Genomic DNA, 19,209 nt, shown 5'->3' with positions numbered 1-19,209 from the left:
CCTTAATTTTGATCTTAATAATTCTTTACAGCTTATATAGTCTGTCCCTTTTTTCCCAAATTTTCTTCTCAGTTGTCTTCTGGCAAATATCAAGAACGTGGCTCGCGATCTTAAAATATGATTGTACAACCAAATAGTTCTTTGTTTTGCTCTTAAAGGATGGTAATATCCCATGATATAATTTCGAAATCTTAACCCGTAAGGTTCAAGTAATGTTAATATCCAACAAAGCATAAGTGTGATACCTAAAAAATATGCATATCTAAATATACAGGGTGGTCCAAACTGTATTCCGGAAACTTCGGCAGTATATTCTACAGATCAAAATAAGTAAAAAAGTTCGTATAAATGTATGATCTAAAATGCTTAGTTTCGGAGATACAGTGTGTAGAAGTTTCATTTTATTTTGATTTTTTTCCAAATAATTTCTGAAGTAACGTCAATATTTGGATGAAAAGTGGTATTTGGGAGTTTTGTGACACGAGAAATTTGATTTTTATGTCAAAATTACTTCTATTTGTAGGGGGCGCCACCTACATATGTTTTAACTGTTTTGAAGAGTAATAACTTTTCGACGGTACCTGTATAAAAACCACTGACTAAAAAAATATACATTTCCATGACTTTTTATGTAAAAAATATTTCTTGGTAAAAATCGCTACGAGCAACCGTTCTCAAGATATTTAGAATGGAAATAGTCAATACATGTCATTATTGACAAAAAATAAGCACACGTTGAGTATAGTTATTTGAGTGAAATAATAAATTTTTATTTTTTTAAATTAATCGTAAGTTTTTCTGCGAAAAAATGATAATTAAACAGTTTCTTTTGAACTTTTGATACAAAAAGATTTCAAATTTATGATTTCTGTCTAATAACTATTTAGTCAACATGTTTAATTTATGTCCAATGATGACAGGTATCGATAATTTCGATTCCAAATATCTCGAGAACCATTACTCGTAGCGATTTTTACCAAGAGACCCTCTTTATGTAAAAAAAAGTTGTAAATGTATATTTTTTTACTCAGTAGTTTTATACGGGTACCGACGAAAAGTTATTACTCTTCAAAACAGTTAAAACACATGTAGGTGGCGCCACCTACAAAAAACACCCATCCACCAATTTTCATCCAGATATTCATCACATCCGCGTTACTTCAGGAATTATATGGAAAAAATCGAAATAAAAATGAAACTTCTACACTCTGTATCTCCGAAACTAAGCATTTTAGGACATACATTTATACGAACTTTTTTACTTATTTTTATCTGCAGAATATGCTGCCGAAGTTTCCGGAATACAGTTTGGACCACCCTGTATACTTATTTCACAACATGGTTAATATATTTATCTAAACAAATTGACACATTTTGGTCGGAATTATCTATCACAAATAATGGTTGTAACGTATCATTACAGTATTATACAGTATTTATCAGTTTAGATGTATAGCTGTCTATTTTTGTAGTACCAATTTGAATATATCGGTCAAAATCTGGAGGTATTGGAATTGGCAGGCAAGGCACTGTATCAATTTCCAGTTGAATTCCAGCTGGTTGAAATGCATTGACGATAACTCGTAGGAGTTTTGCAATAAATCCTTCGCCAGAAATATGTGCAACAGGAAGATTAGGTGCTGAAATTGATTATTAGTTACTTTTGACAATAAATACAATCACACAAGCATTGCCTTGAATTTTCGATTGATATCTTCCGTGATACGTTATCATGGTCAATATCCAATATAAACAGTAATCTGCAACCATATGGGTGGCCAGTTTAACAGAAGCAGTGGCTAAAGAAACTGCTGATTTGGATAGCTTCTTTCTTTCTGAGCTAGCTAAGGCTCCGGAAGATATCTAGGTAAATAATTATAATTTTGTACAGAAATTGTAGTTCTGAAAGATTACACAAATCGACCAAAAAATTTTAAACGTTTGTCTTGCAAACCGCATGACCATCATCATTATCAGCAGATGATGCTAATAGAGTTAATAAAATTAACTTCAAGAGTTAAAAATAAAACGTTTTGGTGAATAGAAGTAGATTTGTGTATACAGGGTGGCGGCGCACCTCATTCGCCTCGGTTGATTATACGAAAATCGAAAGATGTAGAAACAAAATATTTTATGGGTATATGTGGGAAGGCAATGTGTATAATTTAAAATTATTTTGAAATATACAGGGTATACCAGAACTAAGATCCATATCTAGTTATATTTTTCCTTATGGAACACCCGGTATTTTATTTCATTTTTGAATTTTTGAGCCCAAAAAAGGTTTTTATTATAAGGGTTAAATATGTTTACAAGCTTTGGTTTTTGAGATATTTAAATATGCATGCTATAATAAAAAAATTGCCAACACCCTGTACATTGTTTTCCAGAATTAATTATTTTGCCGGCTTTTAAGCCAGAGAAATAAACTTTACTGAAAAATTTGATTGCTTCGGTTAATGTATACAGGGGTATCAACAATTACTGGTCTATCTTAAATATTTATTTTACATAAAAAAATTCAAATACACAGTATTTTTTAAATTAAGTCGAAGCAAGTTTAAATGCTCTTTCAAACTATATTACCTCAGATTTTGAATAAAGTGCAATTTTTCAATAAATTGGCAATCAAGAGGTGTCGTTATGGCAAGTTTCTAGTTAGTAGCTATTTTCAAAATTAAAATTAGTTTATGGACTTTATTTAAATTTATAACAATGTTTCTGCCTAATAGGTTTTTTATAAACCACTCTACCAGATCTGAGAAATAGGACATGTAGTTTTTCAAAGGAACGCTTATCAGATTCCTATTTGGGTATCTTTGGCCAAGAAGTAATTTTTCTCACAAAATAAAATCACTAGTAATATATCCATTCGTTCTGCCGGCAGACACTGCTTTATTTTTCTTGATAAAATAACGAATACTTACTTATATATAGGTATGGGAAACCCTAATATAGTTTGAAAAAGCATTTAAATCTGCTTCGATTTATTTAAAAAAAAATGCAGGGTGTTGCATTTGAAATAACGAAGTTTTTATGAAAAATAAATATTTAAAATAGATCAACAATTTGTGGTACCCCTGTATAAGTTTAAGGAAACGATAAAATTCATCAGTAAAGTTTATTTCTCTGTTTTTAAAGTCTTCACAAGTATTAATTCGGAAAAGTAATGTACAGGGTGTTGCTACTTTATTCTATTGTAGCATGCATATTTAAATATCTTTAAGTATCACGTGACATTCTTCGTGACACCATTGGAAACACCGACCACAGCGAATCCAATCTTCAATTGGAAAATCATCTTCTTCAATATATATTTCACCGCAAAAAAAACATACAATATCTTCAAATTTCCTAATTTTCTTTGGTTGTTTACCTTTTTTAGCAGTCTTTCTAGGAAATTTGTTTAATTCTACATTTAATTTTTTAGTAATATTCTTTACTTTATTTTTTTCAAATTTTTGCTTTTGCTCTTCTTTGATAGGAGTACTAGTTAAAACTTCTGATTTTTGAAATTTGCGTTTACGAGTTGTCAGTGGTTTATAAGGATTTGGTATTGGTCTTAATGATATGGGACTCTGGTGAAAGTTTGAACATCCAGGTTCCGGATTCGGTGGAGGGTCGTCACGGTCGTTATTTCTGCGAATATTTTTGAAGTATCTGGTACCATTGCATCACCTTTTAGAGAATGTACAACAGGAATACTTGTCGCATTCGGTTCCAAAGTAGAAGAAACTTTAAGTGACTCTGTTCCTGGTTCTAGTGTAATGGCAATGTCACTCTGAACATTATTTTTTTCTGGGGTGCTTTCTTGAAGTTGAGGCTTAGATGAGTCGCTCTTTGTGGGTTTGTCTGGACGCGGAATCATTTCTCCTGGAGGATCAACTGTTAAAATCTTTTCTTGTAAATGTGAGGGCAAAGGAGTTGAAGAGGCTTCTGCAGCGGTATCAGGAATTTCTATTGTTTGTAAGGAATGTATGCTTACTCGGCTAATATTCATATCTGATCTGCCCGCAATCACATCCGCTGGTTCAAAGTGTTCTTCACCAAAAACGTGTTTGTTTACTGGCCAAATGCCAGGCCGTTCAAATCCATGAACTGCATTTATGGCTACTGAACTTTTCAGAAAGGCTGGTGATAACAGTCTGGCTACGTCGTATTGATTTATAATGCGCCCAGGATGAGCCTTTTGGAACATATTAACCTCTCTTTCAAAGTAGGTTTTTAGTGGGCCGTAAACGGCCACATCCATAGGCTGCATTTTATGAGTAGTATGCGGGGCCAGGGATAAAATTATGACATTATTCTTACTTGCATATTCCAATGCAGGATAGTATTTGTGGCTCTCATGGTTGTCCAAAAGTAAAAGTACCTTTTTGTCGGCGTTAGGTCGTGTATATTCTACAAAGAAATGCAACCAAGCAAGAAATACCTCACCTGAAGTCCAACCATTTGGTGTACAAGTACCTTGAGTCCCGGGAGGAGCACCGTCGAGTAGCCTAGACTGCATCTTCTTTCTGGCGAAAATAAGGAAGGGCGGTAAAAATGAACCAATGGCATTGCAACAACCGATCATTGTCGTTAATTGGCCACGCTCCGCACTTGCAATTATGCCTACCTGTTTCTTTCCTTTTATTGATAGTACTTTAGGGGGTTTGTTAGTTGTCGTCGAAATACCGGTTTCGTCCATATTATAAAATCTAGAGCGTCAATATTGTATTTGTCAATCAAAGATTCAAGATTATCATAGAAACGTCCGACTTCATGTCTGTTGAATCCTTTCGCTCTTGCAACCGATGTTGCCTCCGGAGTCCTGAGAGTAATGGCATTGTGACGTGACAAAAATGATTGTAGCCAATCATCTCCGGCTTTTTCATACTTGTCCCAACTTTTTGGATAATTCAAATTATTTTTTTTGGCGTAGGTATATGTTAAATTCTTAAACTCATCTCGAGTTAATCCAAAAAACACGGAATCCATGTCTTTGAGATAGGTCCTTAACTCTATTTCCTGATCTTCGCTGAAAACTGGGCGGAATCTGCCGAGTTTTGGAGTAACGTTACCACTTTTGACGTGTCTGTACAAAGTCGCATAAGCCATACCATATTTCTTAGCTGTGCCCTTCACCGATTCTCCGGCTTTGCATAAATTTATAGCCGTCCGCATAACATCTTTATCCCAAGAGCCTTGATTAGTCTTTTTTTTATATTTATGCACCATCTGCAACAAAATATGAGCTTTGTAATACCGAAACTAAATAATCGTAAAAACCGGGCAAAGTGGATACCATATCCGCTTTGCCCTATTCACTTTGCCCAGCACAACCATTTTTAAGGTTAAGTCAATTCATAAGAAAACTATTGATTTCAATTCTCCGTTCGACATATTATAATAAAGCTCTTTGACACGTAATAGAACTGTAATACGCCCAATAGTAATAAACAAATAATATAGAAAATATCATCAAAATCTCTCTCTTTGGTCCGTTGGTCCTGAAGAGGGATTAGTGACTATGATGTTCCTGTAGCGGTTTTTATCGTATTGTGCCAGTCCGCTCTATTTTGAGCCATGCTGACGGTTTCATGAAGGCCTTGGCCGATTAGGTCTTTAGTTTGATCAACCCATCTCTTGGGTGATCTTCCTCGTGGTCGCTTTCCCTCTACCTTTCCCTCGACTATTAGCAGCTGCAGTGAGTCCGTTCTTCTAGCAATGTGACCAATATATGTCAGAAAACATCGGTTTATTTTTTTGAGAGGCTGAGTTGTGAGTTTAGTTCTTGGAGAACTGACTCATTCGTACGATGGGCTGTCCAAGGTATACGTAGCAGACGTCTATATGCCCACATTTCAAAAGCATCTATTCGCCTGGTATCGCTTTTCTTCAGCGTCCATGTTTCCGCCCCATACGTAGCAATCGGGAAAACAAGCGAGTTCAGCAGTCTTAGTTTGGTGTTCTTAGTGATGGCTGTATCTTTCCATATCTTAGTTAATTTAGTTACGGCTGTTCTAGCCAGCGCAATTCTACGTCTTATTTCGCCTTCGCATGAGCCGCTGTTGTCGATTAGCGATCCCAGATATAAGTATTTATTAACCACCTTAAATCCAGCTATGTTTCCCACGTGAGGTTGGTTGTTGTTTTGTCGGTCCACAATCATGACAGTAGTTTTGTTAGGATTAAGTTTTAGCCCAAATTATGTACTAGTTTCTTGGAGACGTTGCATAATAAATTCCATTTCTTCCACACTTGATGTTATGATTAGTGTATCGTCGGCATATCTTAGATTATTGATTTTCCTTCCCCCCACAGATACTCCACCTTGCCAGTTATCGAGAATATCACGCATTATGTACTCGGTATAAATATTGAACAATAGGGGTGAGAGAACACACCCCTACCTGACACCCTTCATTGCTTGAAATCTATTTGATGTGACATCATTAATTCTTAGTCTTTCTAATCATTAATCATCAAAATACTTACCTCGAAATATTAGAAATTATTTTTCGAAAACACAGTTTGCCGTTCTGCGGACGCCGCATGGCCTGCTCTCCCACTTAGGTGTTTGCCGCGTATTGAGCAAAGACAGACGAGCGTTGCTATGTCACGTGATTGATGCCAAACGAATAGTTTGAGAATAGTGGGGGATATTCGCTTTGCCCGGGGTGTTCACTTTGCCCGGGCTTCCCCTATGTGAAAATATCAAAACGTCCGATTAAATATCAAAACGTTTAAATTATTAAAATTATTAAGTTCAGTTTTCATGCATCCGAATTTAGGGCGTTTACTTAAAAAAATGACGTCATAAGTTTTTAAACATGTTTATGTAACATTATCGTCCATCAATATAATTTTTACGAATTTCTTGGTTAATTATACGTAGGTAGTTCTAAGATCAGAATGTCCAAAAGTCGGATAATCAATAATTTTATTAAAATTTCTAGGAATTTTGTGCCGCCATATTGCTTTTAACAGAAAACGGCCGAAAACTAGGGGTTTATTTCATGTAACGTCATTTAGTTATTAATCCAAGTTCGTCCTTGATTTCACTTATTTTCGTGTTTTACCTATTGTTTTTGTTATTTATTATTATATTAAAGTTTATGTCGTTTGGGTCACTTTTCAATATGCACTACTGGTCCAAATCTACCCTTGATGCAAGTAGTTCAGCACCAACACTATTTTAATTTTAATAAAAATAGTCGGCTGATGAATTGCCGGGTGTGGGAATCGAACCCACTACCTTCAGATTGGTAGACGAGAGCCTGTACCTTTGCCTCCCCTTCGCCACCGAGCACCTTTGCCTCCCCACATATACCCATAAAATATTTTATTTCTACATCTTTCCGTTTTCGTATAATTGTGTGGTATAATCAACCGAGACGAATGAGATGCGCTAGCCTGTATGTTTTTATGTTATTGATATTAAGAGCCTAACCTAAACTGTAACATTTACTGTAATAGGTAGTATGATACCGTTGTATTGACAATAAAACTTTAAATAGTTAATATAAAAATTACCGGAACATATGTTTTGCTCTCCTTTTTAGTTAAGGGCAATACTGTTTCTCTACCAATTTTTGATCTTCTTCTGTCAATATCTCTAAAATTCTTGGTAATGTATATGTTGTCAAATCTCTCGCTTGTTAAGTATCTTATTCTATAATAAGCTGTTCTAGAATTACAACAGAATTACGATTATAATGTAAACATATGTGTTTCAAGAACTTACTGGAAGACCATGTACAAGAAGAACAACATAACAGCTGAGGTCATGAGATTGAAGAAAGCAACGATTCCTTTACTTCTGTATTTGATTTCCGCTACAATTTCTTTTGCTATTTCTGTCAGACTTTTAGATGCCTTGGTTTCGTATTTGAATGAATGAGAAAATTTAATTCGAACATAGAACATGGTTTTGATATGACGTACAAAAGTTTTTACTTCTACGAACAAAAAATCACATTTTTATATTTTTTGTAATTTATAAAAATTAATATAAATCATAATATAAATATGGTAATACAGTGTGAACCAGTGTTCCAAAAAAGCTCCATAGCTAATTTTCTTTTTCAGATTTTTCACTCCAATCTTTTACGATTATAATGTAAACACATGGTACAACCCCTTACAACCCAAAATATGTGTTAGCATACCTATATTTTGAATGCTTGTATATTTTATACTAGGAATGACGTCTTATGAAAATCTAGGACAAACTTTTTTACCAACTCTTACTTCTTTTCTATTGATATCTATTTTCTATATTAATATGATGATCATGATCATGTCAATGATCATTTACATGTCAAATTAAAGCTATTTTCATTCTGTGGATGATGTTATAAGGGGTGCCTATGAAAAACTTGCCGCAAATAGGGGTTGCCAAAAATAGCTTTAATTTGATATACAGGGTGAGTTTCCTACGATGTTCTCTCTGGGTATCTCGAAACATATTATAGCTTATATCGCTGAAACGCTTAAAAATGGCGTTTATTATGAAGTCATGGCCAACTATTGTTTCCATTTAAAAAACATATGTTTGTGTTATATGTCAAAAATGACAGGCTTTAGAAAAAATCGGAGAACACAAACTCATTAGGGATGTGATTATCTACAACTTATATCTGAAAACTTTTTGTCTAAAATAATAATAATGGAATGGATGGACAATTTTTAAAATAGCCGAAATTTTTTTTTTTAAATATCTAGTAAGCCATGAACTTTTTCAAAAATCTGAAAGGCGCATATTTATGACCCCACAAAACTGCAATTCTTTTCCCATTTAACCGACTCTCTATCTCCAGTAGTTTCCGAGATACCCACAGAGAACATCGTAGGAAACTCATCCTGTATAAATGATCAAAAAATTTTATTATCTTAATGTCGTCTCCAAAATCAGTTATTAATATTAATGAAACATAGTTTGCGGCAACTTTTTGACTGGCACCCTGTTAAAAGTGTATTCCCCTATTCATAAATATACGCAAAAATAGGTTTTGATTAAAAATATCATGAGCGGTAATAATCTAATATTACTTATGTAAATATTATAATTCACTCAATTATACTCTTATTTACTTTTATCTTTAATTATCACTTAAATTCAGAGACTATTCTATAATACTATATTTATCGTATTATATTAAAGATACTATTTAAGATGATAATTGACTTACTTCTTATTACAACTCCAACGACAGAATTACTGATAAAGTCAACCAACATGCAAACATAATCGAATATTTTTACTATATAGCAAACCGCTTTGACAATATAAGCCAAAGAACACAACCAGCTGAATAACGGCCCCAATTTAGCGTTACAATCAGCTATAGCATTTTCGAAAACTCTGGAACATCTCTCAAAAGGCGTGCCCAGTTCTTTATTGCAGATATTGATAATTTTGCCCAGAAATTCAAACACAGACTTTATTACTCGAACTAGAACAAGATTTTAATATAAATAAAAAATCTGAAATCTGTAACACTAATTAACTTGAGCGTAAATATACGCTGCTTTTACCTAAAGCCATTATAATCCTCTTTATTTTCAACAGTATTTCTTTAATTTTCTTAATCACTTCTTTAACGGTTTTCACCACCTTTTTGATAGCTTCTTTGATTGCCACAAACGGCTTTTTAATTACGTCAATTATTTGTTTCACAGCCTGTTTTAATTGTTCCTAAAAGAAATTCTTCTTCAATAATAGAGATTGTCATAAATAAATAGACTGAAAGTAATGAAAAATATAACGCGATTAAAAATATTAAAAATAAGGCAAAGCAGATGAAATGGCCAAACGAGGCTCATTAAAACAATCAGTTGGACCAGAACATTTCTATGGTGGTTAGATATTAGATCCTAGTACTTCAATACTGATGGTATCAAGAAATACCGGTCTTACAACTGGTGGTATACCGATATCAACAATTAGACCGGTAGGACAGAATTATATTACAGGATGTACCGGGATAATTCTTGGAATGACCGAAATACAAAATGGATCGAAATATGGATTCGACGAAGTTTTACAATTAAACGACGTCGCGTCGGAGTTATCAATAAAACAGTGCTAAACAATATTTTATACAAATACAAACCTAATATTATAGATGTGGTATGTTACATTTGAAACGTTTTGATTTTATTACCGTACCGCTTTGAATCTGTTTTCCAGTACCTATTGAATCCTTTTTTTATGGTACCGGTTTTCTTGTATCAGTCTTCCGTACCTATGTAGAATGTATATAGAATGAGTGAGAATCAGGAACAAGGTTTATTATGTTCCTCTTTCTTGAGTTATAACTCATCATACAGTTTATAACTCATCACACATGGGGATTTTTTCTGTTGCTGGGAAGACAGGGTATTTCTCATCCTTTTCTGACAACAGATGTTCAAAAGTTGATGTTCTTCCTCTGAGGAGTGGACATCTACCTCCTATTAGGAGGGTATACAATCTTACACGGTTGGGATTTGGCCCTCCATGCCATTCACAATCGATGAGCATGTCTGCGGCTAAGGTACCAGTAAGGTGGAGGTTGGAGGATCTGTCTCCATTTTCTCTGTCTCTTTCTGATACCGGTGTTGTCCCGTTTCTGTAATAGAGGACACATCTTTCTCTATTGCCTCCTTGGATTTTAGGTTAATTCTTATTGTAAATATCTGACTCAAAGGAGGAGGGCCCACTATATATAATCGATTTGATGACTCGCCAACACCATGTCCTTACTAAGTTCTGAGCCTGGATAATCGTAGGACCGAAAATGGCAGCTGACTCATATTTTGTGTATCGCCTTTTCCAATATAAATAATAAAAATAAAATAAAAAACACAAAAAGGACAATAATAATGTTAAACTAAAAATTATATTTTTAAGAAGGGGGTTTCCTTGGCATTTTTTGTCAAGGTGGTTCGAATCATTTTACATAAATCTATGTACACTAATTGTTAATAAATATTTAATATTTTATTTTAATAATTCAAAACTATTATAATATTGTCGCAGTATGTTTCATTTTCGAATATATCTTTTTCCGAGTTGTTTTCATTAAAAAAAAATGCCGCCCCTCATTAAAAAAATGCCTGCCTATCTTGCCTAATGGATAAAGCGGCCCTGTACCCACTGTATTGTAATTTATAAAATATAATAGAACTAGTTGAAGCCTGGCGCATCCGCCACGACATAAGGAAAAAAAATACTTTTTATTTTTTTTAATTAAATGAAAAACAAAAAATCCGGCGACGACAGTTTTTAGAAGAGCCAATTAGGTATCTTTTAGTAAAAAAAGCAACTTTCTAGAGCAAGTCGTTACTTCAGTAGAGACGACACAGATAAACATTAGCATTTTATATATGTAGATGTTCGTTAAAATTTACAGCAGATCTCTAAAGAAAAAACAGGAAAACTGTCAAATCAGTAGTTGGTCTACTAACATGGCATTGGGAGCTCAATATGTATTTTTTAAAGCTGATGATATTAACCGACGAAACCATGTACAGATTTTGCCAATCAGACACGACATAATATACTCTAAGCCAGTGCGATAACCGATCTGGCAAATGTATGATTCTTTTTTCTAGGCCATCATAACCGTTGGTTATAAGCTATATTGGTTCAGTTTTCAAGTTATAGTCTTTGTAAAAAGGATACGATTAGAGAAAGTAATCCAGAGAGTAGAGAACCATAAAGGTCGATTCTCACTATACCTTCCGTTTCCATTCCATATCCATATCCATTCCATATTCGTTCCGTATTTTTATTGTATTGACGCTATTATTTTTTATTGTACAATTTATATCATTACGAATGTTTTATTTTAAAAAGTTGTATCTTTTAAAAATGGTAATAGATTTAATTAAGAGGTAAAAGAATAAATAAATATCAGCAAAATTTTAAGAGAGCTGGTAAAAATGTAAGAACTTGACAACGCTGTTTCCGATACGCTTCAGTCCGTCCGCCAAAAAAATGTATGGAAGGAAAGGATATGGAACGGAAGGGAAACAGAATGGATAGTGTGCATTGTTCTGTTCATTTACATGATATAATATTTTATGTGAACGGAAGGGAAACGGAAGGGAGCTGATATGGAAGGTATAGTGAGAATCAACCTTAATAGACCTGAAAAGGTTGCAGTAGAATAGACCAAAAGTTATCACATATAATCATACAAAATATGTCTAAGTCAAACAGTTTTTGAAATAAATGCATGTTACGTTTTCCTTGTTAAAAAATGCATTTTCGATAGCCCATATGAGGGTTTAACTGCTACTTATTAGCTAAGACGACCACTGTCAAAAAAGATCAGCGATAAGTAAATTATCATTGGTAAACGACCCTAACCGTCCTATTTCGAAAAAAATATTCGAAGAAGTATATTTTGACACCGACTGCCATTGGACCTGTGAATTCCTAATATCGATCTAAAGTTTGTTGAACGAGTCGGGGATTTCGACACATGACATCCATTAAATAACACAGAATACAATTTACCTGTGAATTCAAACGACAGACGAAACTGTTACTGTCATGTATTCTCTGTATGGACCTTTGAATAAGAAGACTAAGGAAGGAGCATAATGCTATCCATGTATCCATGCATGGTGGGCGGAAAAAGCACCATAAAAGCACTCTAGGGTGGGGATACTTCACAGTTCTGTTTGACGATTCATTTGACACATTTGAATTTGATTTTTTGTGGATTTGTCAGTCTTTACGGAGCTTATTTTATGTTATTTATTATTTATTCTACTACTGATAGTTGTATAAAGGTAGTAAATCTAGATGGAAATTGTGGCAGAACTTAAATTAACAGTGACATTATCGTGATTTATCGAAAAAGACTCTAAAATAGTTGGTTATGTAGCGTGCGGTAGATCTCGGCAAAAATTGAGTGAAATAATGGAACAACTTTTCGCTAGTAAGTGACTATATAATATACATACGTGTAGTAAACCGATCATTTATGAAATTTACTTAAATTAACTAAATTATATATTTTTCTTGCATTTTAGCTTTTATTTATTACTTGTCAAAGATTAGATGTCAAAGAATTTAGATACGTTAATTTGACTTACCTGCTTCAGTAGCGTATCGGATGTTTGTGTTAATAAATACTTATTATAACTTATCTATTTTTATTAGAATTATATATTTTTATAACAATTTTAATAACTACCAACATTTATTCACAACGTAAAATAAAACAACAAATTATTGAGTCTACCCCACGTCTACCCTACATCATAGTTTTACATTTTTTAAATAAAATTAGAACGACACTGATAAACCGGAATTTAAGTCGGCCATATTTGAGGCCCATCGCGGTGTACCTAAGATTTTTGATATGCTCCTTCCTTAGTCTTCTTATTCAAAGGTATGGACAGACTTTATGTTTGCTATTGCTTTATTTACCAATGACATCGAAATAAATTTATTTTTTTATAAACTAACTAAATATTTTTGAATATTATTTTTATTTTTTTATTCTTTGATATTGTAAACATTTATAAATGTTTATTTTAAACAATAAGACTGACAATATTATTTGTATAATGTTTTGTATTATCTTTTGTTTGTTTGTTTGTGTACCTTATTTGTTTACTTTGTTTGTTTAGTTTACCTTTATTTTACCGAAATGTTCTCTAACAAAAATAACATTACTTAAATAACTCGAACGATCCCCAGTCTGTATTCCAATTTTTCCAATTTGCATAATTTAAAATCAAATTATTTTATATAGAACACTGATTAGTTTCAGTTGTATATAATTTAATGAAAAACTAGTAAATTCCAGTTCACCATTGATTAGAAATATCTTTTGCATTACCATTAACGCTATGAAATGGAAAATTACTTTTAAAAATATATTTAAATTCAACCGGATAAAACTCAATTTTTTATCTGAGTAAGTAAAAAGTTTTTGAGTAAAATAGCTTTAGTTAGCTCATAAGTTTCTTCTATTTGTTAAATTATTAAATATATTTGTTAAGTTATTAAAGAATTTTGATCATTTAATAAATAAATAAATAAATAAATGCCTTTATTGTCAAAAAAATTTTCAATTTGTAGACAAAGGTAAACTAACAAACAAAGTAAAAAAACAAGGTACACAAACAAACAAACAAAAGATAATACAAAACATTATACAAATAATATTGTCAGTCTTATTGTTAAAATAAACATTTATAAATGTTTATAATGTCAAAGAACAAAAAATAAAAATAATATTCAAAAATATTTAGCTAGTTTATAGTAAAATATCAATGACCTCTAAATAAATTAATTTCGATGTATATATAGCAATAGCAAACATTAGACCAGTGTTTCCAAGATCAAACTTGATTTTCAAAATACAATTCATTTACGGCGTAGAAAGCCTTGTCTAGTACATAAGAGTTCAATGCTTTGCGAAATGAAAAAAAAATGATGTTATGGATTTGATTTCAAATGGCAGGTGATTGTGCATTTTTTTCGAGTTGTATAATATTGAACTTTTAACTAACTCTGAGCGTGGGGTAGGTAGATAAAGATCTTGCTCCACGTTCCTGAGTGGATAAGTGTGAGATGGCCTTTCTTGAGAAGCTGATACATATTTACGTATTAGGCAAACGGATTCAAATATAAATAAGGAAGGAAGAGTCAATATTTTTAATTTTTTAAAAAAGTCCCGGCAATGAGTTCTGCTGTTTAGTCCCAGTGAACAGCTCTCTTCTGGAGCCTGAAAATGCGGTCAAATTGAGTCGCACAACACGTACCCCAGAATGGAAGGGCATAGCTGAGGTACGACTCAAAAAGTGCATAATAAACAGTTTTAGCCACTGACAAGTTAAGCTGCTTAGAAACAGACCTTAATGCAAAACAGGCAGAGCTCAATTTTTTCGACAAAGCTTCGATATGTATGTCCCATTTCAGAGAATTGTCCACAACAAGCCCTAAGAATTTTACAGATTTGACGACGTCAATGGTGGTGTTGTTAAGTACAAAAGGCTGCAACGAGTTTTTATACGACAAAGCTTTAGTTTTAGAAATGTTGAGACTCAGGAGGTTCGAATCGCACCAAGATTTAATAGTCATTAAGTCATTTGATATAATCCTATGAAGTGCCGTGATGTCCTTGTTGCTCCAAGTGAAGCTAGTATCGTCCGCAAAAAGACATATTTTGCCACTGATGTTTATGTTAGCAATGTCGTTAATAAAAAGAAGAAACAAAATAGGGCCTAGTACTGAGCCTTGTGGTACTCCACATTCTATTGGCTTGCTAGAAGACAACGTGGTATCCACCCTCACAAGTTGACTTCTGTTACTCAGATACGACTTAAACCATTCGAGAGATGATCCCCGGAACCCATAGTGCTGCAGTTTATTAATTAAGATCTTATGATTTACACAATCGAACGCCCTAGAAAAATCACAGAAAATTGTTGCTGTAGAATGATGGTTGTTTAGGCTGGAGTAAACTTTATTAAGGAGGGAAAACATAGCGTCATTTGTGGACTTGTTACTTAGAAATTCAAATTGATATTCAGTAAGTATTTTGTACTTAAACAGAAAAGATACCAGCCTTCTTTTAACCAACCTTTCTATGATCTTAGATAGCGTTGGAAAAAGTGCAATTGGGCGATAGTTAGAAGCTTCATCTTTGTCTCCTCCTTTGTGCAGAGGAATGATTATTGCCGTCTTAAGACATTTTGGAAAAATACCATTTTGGAACGACATGTTTATTAAAGTTGTTAGGTGATTCAGAGTGCTTTCTGGCAGATTCGAAAACATTTTTAAAGTTAGCCCGTCGGTCCCAGAAGAGGATTTATTTTTGATGGTATTAATTGTACTGCGAAAATCTTCTAAAACTACGGGCGAAAAAAAGAAACTGTGTAAGTTTACAATATCATTAGAGAGATAAGAAAGTGGATCATGAGGAGGACATATGGTATTAGTTAAGTTTTTCGCTACATTTACAAAGTAATCGTTAAGGTTCTCAGGTGAGGTAGAGATATTGCTAGACGAAGAAAAGGTTTGTTTCTCAACTCATTCACAATAGACCATGTTTCTTTAGCAACATTACCAGAATTGACTATTCTCCTATTATAATAAAGGTCCTTAGCGGCTCTTATAGTCTTATGATAAATTTTTCTGTATAGTTTTACGTAACTGTGGAAGAAGAGACTGTCTGAGAATTTTTTTAAGTGAGATACTGAACATTTTTTTAGAAGATATGCGTAGACAGTGGTCCAAGGTTTATTATGCTTATTTTTTATAGGCCTAAGAGGAAAGGATTTGAACGCTAGACTGGTTAATGTTTTTACGAAAATAGAAAATGTCGACATTTATATAGAAGGTGTCGACATCATAAGAGCTAGTATCCCAGTTGGTTGTTTTACATAAGTGGCTGAACTTAATAATCTCATTAATTTTAAACGCATCATATTATAGCCACATACTTTATTAACATGGCTCACAAAATGGTTAATTATTATGCATGTATTTATAAAAACCTCGATAAAACTTAAAATACGTTTTTTTTTTCAAACGTCACAAAAGTATTAATTTTTGCGACGTGATTGACAATATAAAAAAGTCATTTTAACGCCTAGGCATAAAAGTAAAGCACTTTTACGCCTAAGCAGAATAACTGATAAAAGTACCAAAATATATTATACTAGAGTATACCAGCGACTTCGTTCGCGTCGAATTAATCATTTGTAATGGTGATGATAAAGCAAAGCAAGAATTTCCATTAACATACAAACTGGATAAAATTTTCTCACATTTATGTCAGCATGAGAAAAAACAATATGGCGATATTATTATATAATTTGGTAATATTTGAGAGGTAGTTTCATCTCGTTGGACTTTGACTTTCGAAAAATCCGTTTGCCAAAAATAAGCTTTTTACGGCAAGCAGTTTAAGCAGAATCGTGGTTAAGAAATTACCCAACTTTTTGGAACACCCTGTATTTCATTTTTTAATTTTTTTAGATTTATTAAAAAATTTCAAAGTATGTATACAAAACAAATAAATTATGCTTGTCCAAGCGTTTTCCCGAAAGACTAAGCGTTTTTTAAATAACAAATATTGTAATATTTGAGGGGCGTTACACCCTCTTGGAATTTGAGATTCGACCAAACCAAACCAAACCAAACCAAACCAAACCCCTCCTTATCGAACCTCTACACCCCACAGTCAATCCGTTTGCCAAAAATCAGCTTTAATCGTCAAGCAGTTTAAGCAGAATCGTGATAACTCAATGGTCATATTTTATGAAACACCCTGTATATATTTATAAAAAATCTTAAAATATGTAAAACAACAAAATAAAATATACGTGTTTAAGCGTTTTTTCGGAAACTTGACTGTTTTTTAAATAAACAATATTGTAATATTTGAGGGGTGGTTTCACCCTCTTGGAACTGGAATTTCGAAAAATCCCTTCTTATCGAACCTCTACACCCTAGAATCAAACTGTATGCAAAAATTGAGCTTCTTACGTTGAGTGGCTTGAGCAGGATCGTGATTAATCAGTATCACTTAAGGATTTTATATACCGTTTGATCGAAAAAAAATGGCGTCCAGTTGGCTTGGAAATGACGATTGATGACATTTCCAATATAATTTTACATATAAAATGACAGCGATCTTCATTTCATAGCCATCTCTGACGCCGTTTTTATTCGATCATACGGTATTAGTATAGATTAACTGACATAAAGTGATAAATTTAGATTGGAATGCCCGTCAAAATTTTGCAGTTGCTAAAAAAACCGCAAACAGAAATAATATTTACTTGCCCATATCTCTTGTCAAAGTTTCTTCAAAAATTATAAAATATTTCAAAATCTAACCCGCTCTCATTGATAAAATTCATATAAAAAATAATAATAAATAATATTTGGCGATATAATTCCGGAAAAATCCGAACCGTTCCGAAATTATCAAAAGCTTTGGGTCGCGACCGTTGCAAAAATAGCGCCAAATAGTGTTTACATTGTCCTTATGGGCAGTTTCCAATCTAAACTTGTTTCATTTATCTATGGGTATGACTTTTAAATCTTTTTGTATTATTTGGGACGTTTGAAATTGTTTAAAAAATTATTTGTGCGTTATTTTTTGTGCGCTATTGTTTGTGCGTATATGCGCTAAAAAATAGCTATGTTCTAATCGGAGTAAAAATTACTTTTTAAAAAAGTGTCATTTTTACTCCTAATAAAACTATATACTATTATATAAATTACTTATATAGCCATTCACTTCACAATTCAATTAACTCAACTTTTTAAAAAATCTTAAATTTTCGTGTAAAACCACTTTCTATATTCATAACTTTTTATATTTATAACATCAGAGGTTACCATTTCTCAATTGGATAATAAATATACCAAGTGGTTTTATACTTAAATTTAAGATTTTCTGAAAATGGAGTTAATCGAATTTTGCAGTAAACGGCTCAAATGTGAGTGAGATTCAGTATTTACCTGTCCACAGGCTAGTGATTCACTTAATATTCCCATATTATTTAAAGTATTTTGTGCAGGTCCAGTAAGAGCTAGGACAAAAGCGTAGGCCAAAAGTGCTTGCCTTCCTCTCTTTGAAAAAAATTGAGGTAAGGTCAATAAAACAATACATCTATAACAACAATGATTATAAATGAACAATAATGACATATAGACCAGTCGACAAGTGGTTTTAGGTGGAAAGAATTAGGGGAAAACTGCAATAAGACTTATTCTCTTTGTTTTGGTTTGTTGAATACTCTACTAAATTTGCACGGTCTATCGATCCCGGATTTGGTCGCCATATTGGAAAATCCTGTCAAATTATGACATTTTTATGTTTTTTTTTAATAACTCTGGTCTGGGTGCACTGTACAAAAAATTTGAAAGAGACGAAAAAGAAAGCTATTTAAATTCTCTACAAAAAAGGTCCTATTCACCGATTTCGTGCATGAACAGGTTAACGAGATACAGGCACTTAAATACAAAGCATATATTTTCTTGTGGTTCATTTAATATGAGAAACTGATTCTATGTAAATTTGAATAATTTTCCAGTACAAATTTATGTTTTTCTTGTGTTCGTTTCCACACTACCTGTCGGTAGAGCACTCGGCGCACTTTTTTTAAGTGGTTTCCCCTATATGCCTAATCCTAATCTTTGTGTCTTACTTCGGAATAGTATAATGAAACGCTAAAACTAAAAGTCGCCCGAACTGG

The 19,209-nt window shown here is 33.0% G+C and overlaps 1 protein-coding gene across 3 annotated transcripts in view; it reads right to left on the bottom strand.

The window, feature by feature from the left end:
* The window catches only part of LOC115888990, a 34,442-nt gene that overhangs the window by 11,882 nt on the left and 3,351 nt on the right, over nt 1–19,209 (bottom strand). For all 3 annotated transcript variants that reach the window (XM_030908895.1, XM_030908896.1, XM_030908897.1), the window contains 8 exons: nt 18,473–18,623; nt 9,523–9,682; nt 9,177–9,440; nt 7,730–7,943; nt 7,519–7,672; nt 1,695–1,863; nt 1,476–1,640; nt 2–245 (listed from right to left, as the gene is read on the bottom strand). In XM_030908895.1, the coding sequence (XP_030764755.1) occupies nt 2–245; nt 1,476–1,640; nt 1,695–1,863; nt 7,519–7,672; nt 7,730–7,943; nt 9,177–9,440; nt 9,523–9,682; nt 18,473–18,623 (1,521 nt within the window). The remainder of the gene's footprint in view (nt 1; nt 246–1,475; nt 1,641–1,694; nt 1,864–7,518; nt 7,673–7,729; nt 7,944–9,176; nt 9,441–9,522; nt 9,683–18,472; nt 18,624–19,209) is intronic.

The sequence above is a fragment of the Sitophilus oryzae genome, unplaced genomic scaffold (assembly GCF_002938485.1).
Source record: "Sitophilus oryzae breed Bouriz unplaced genomic scaffold, Soryzae_2.0 scaffold_810_pilon_pilon, whole genome shotgun sequence".
Classification (NCBI taxonomy): domain Eukaryota; kingdom Metazoa; phylum Arthropoda; class Insecta; order Coleoptera; family Curculionidae; genus Sitophilus; species Sitophilus oryzae.
This window is presented reverse-complemented; position numbering and strand designations above follow the sequence as displayed.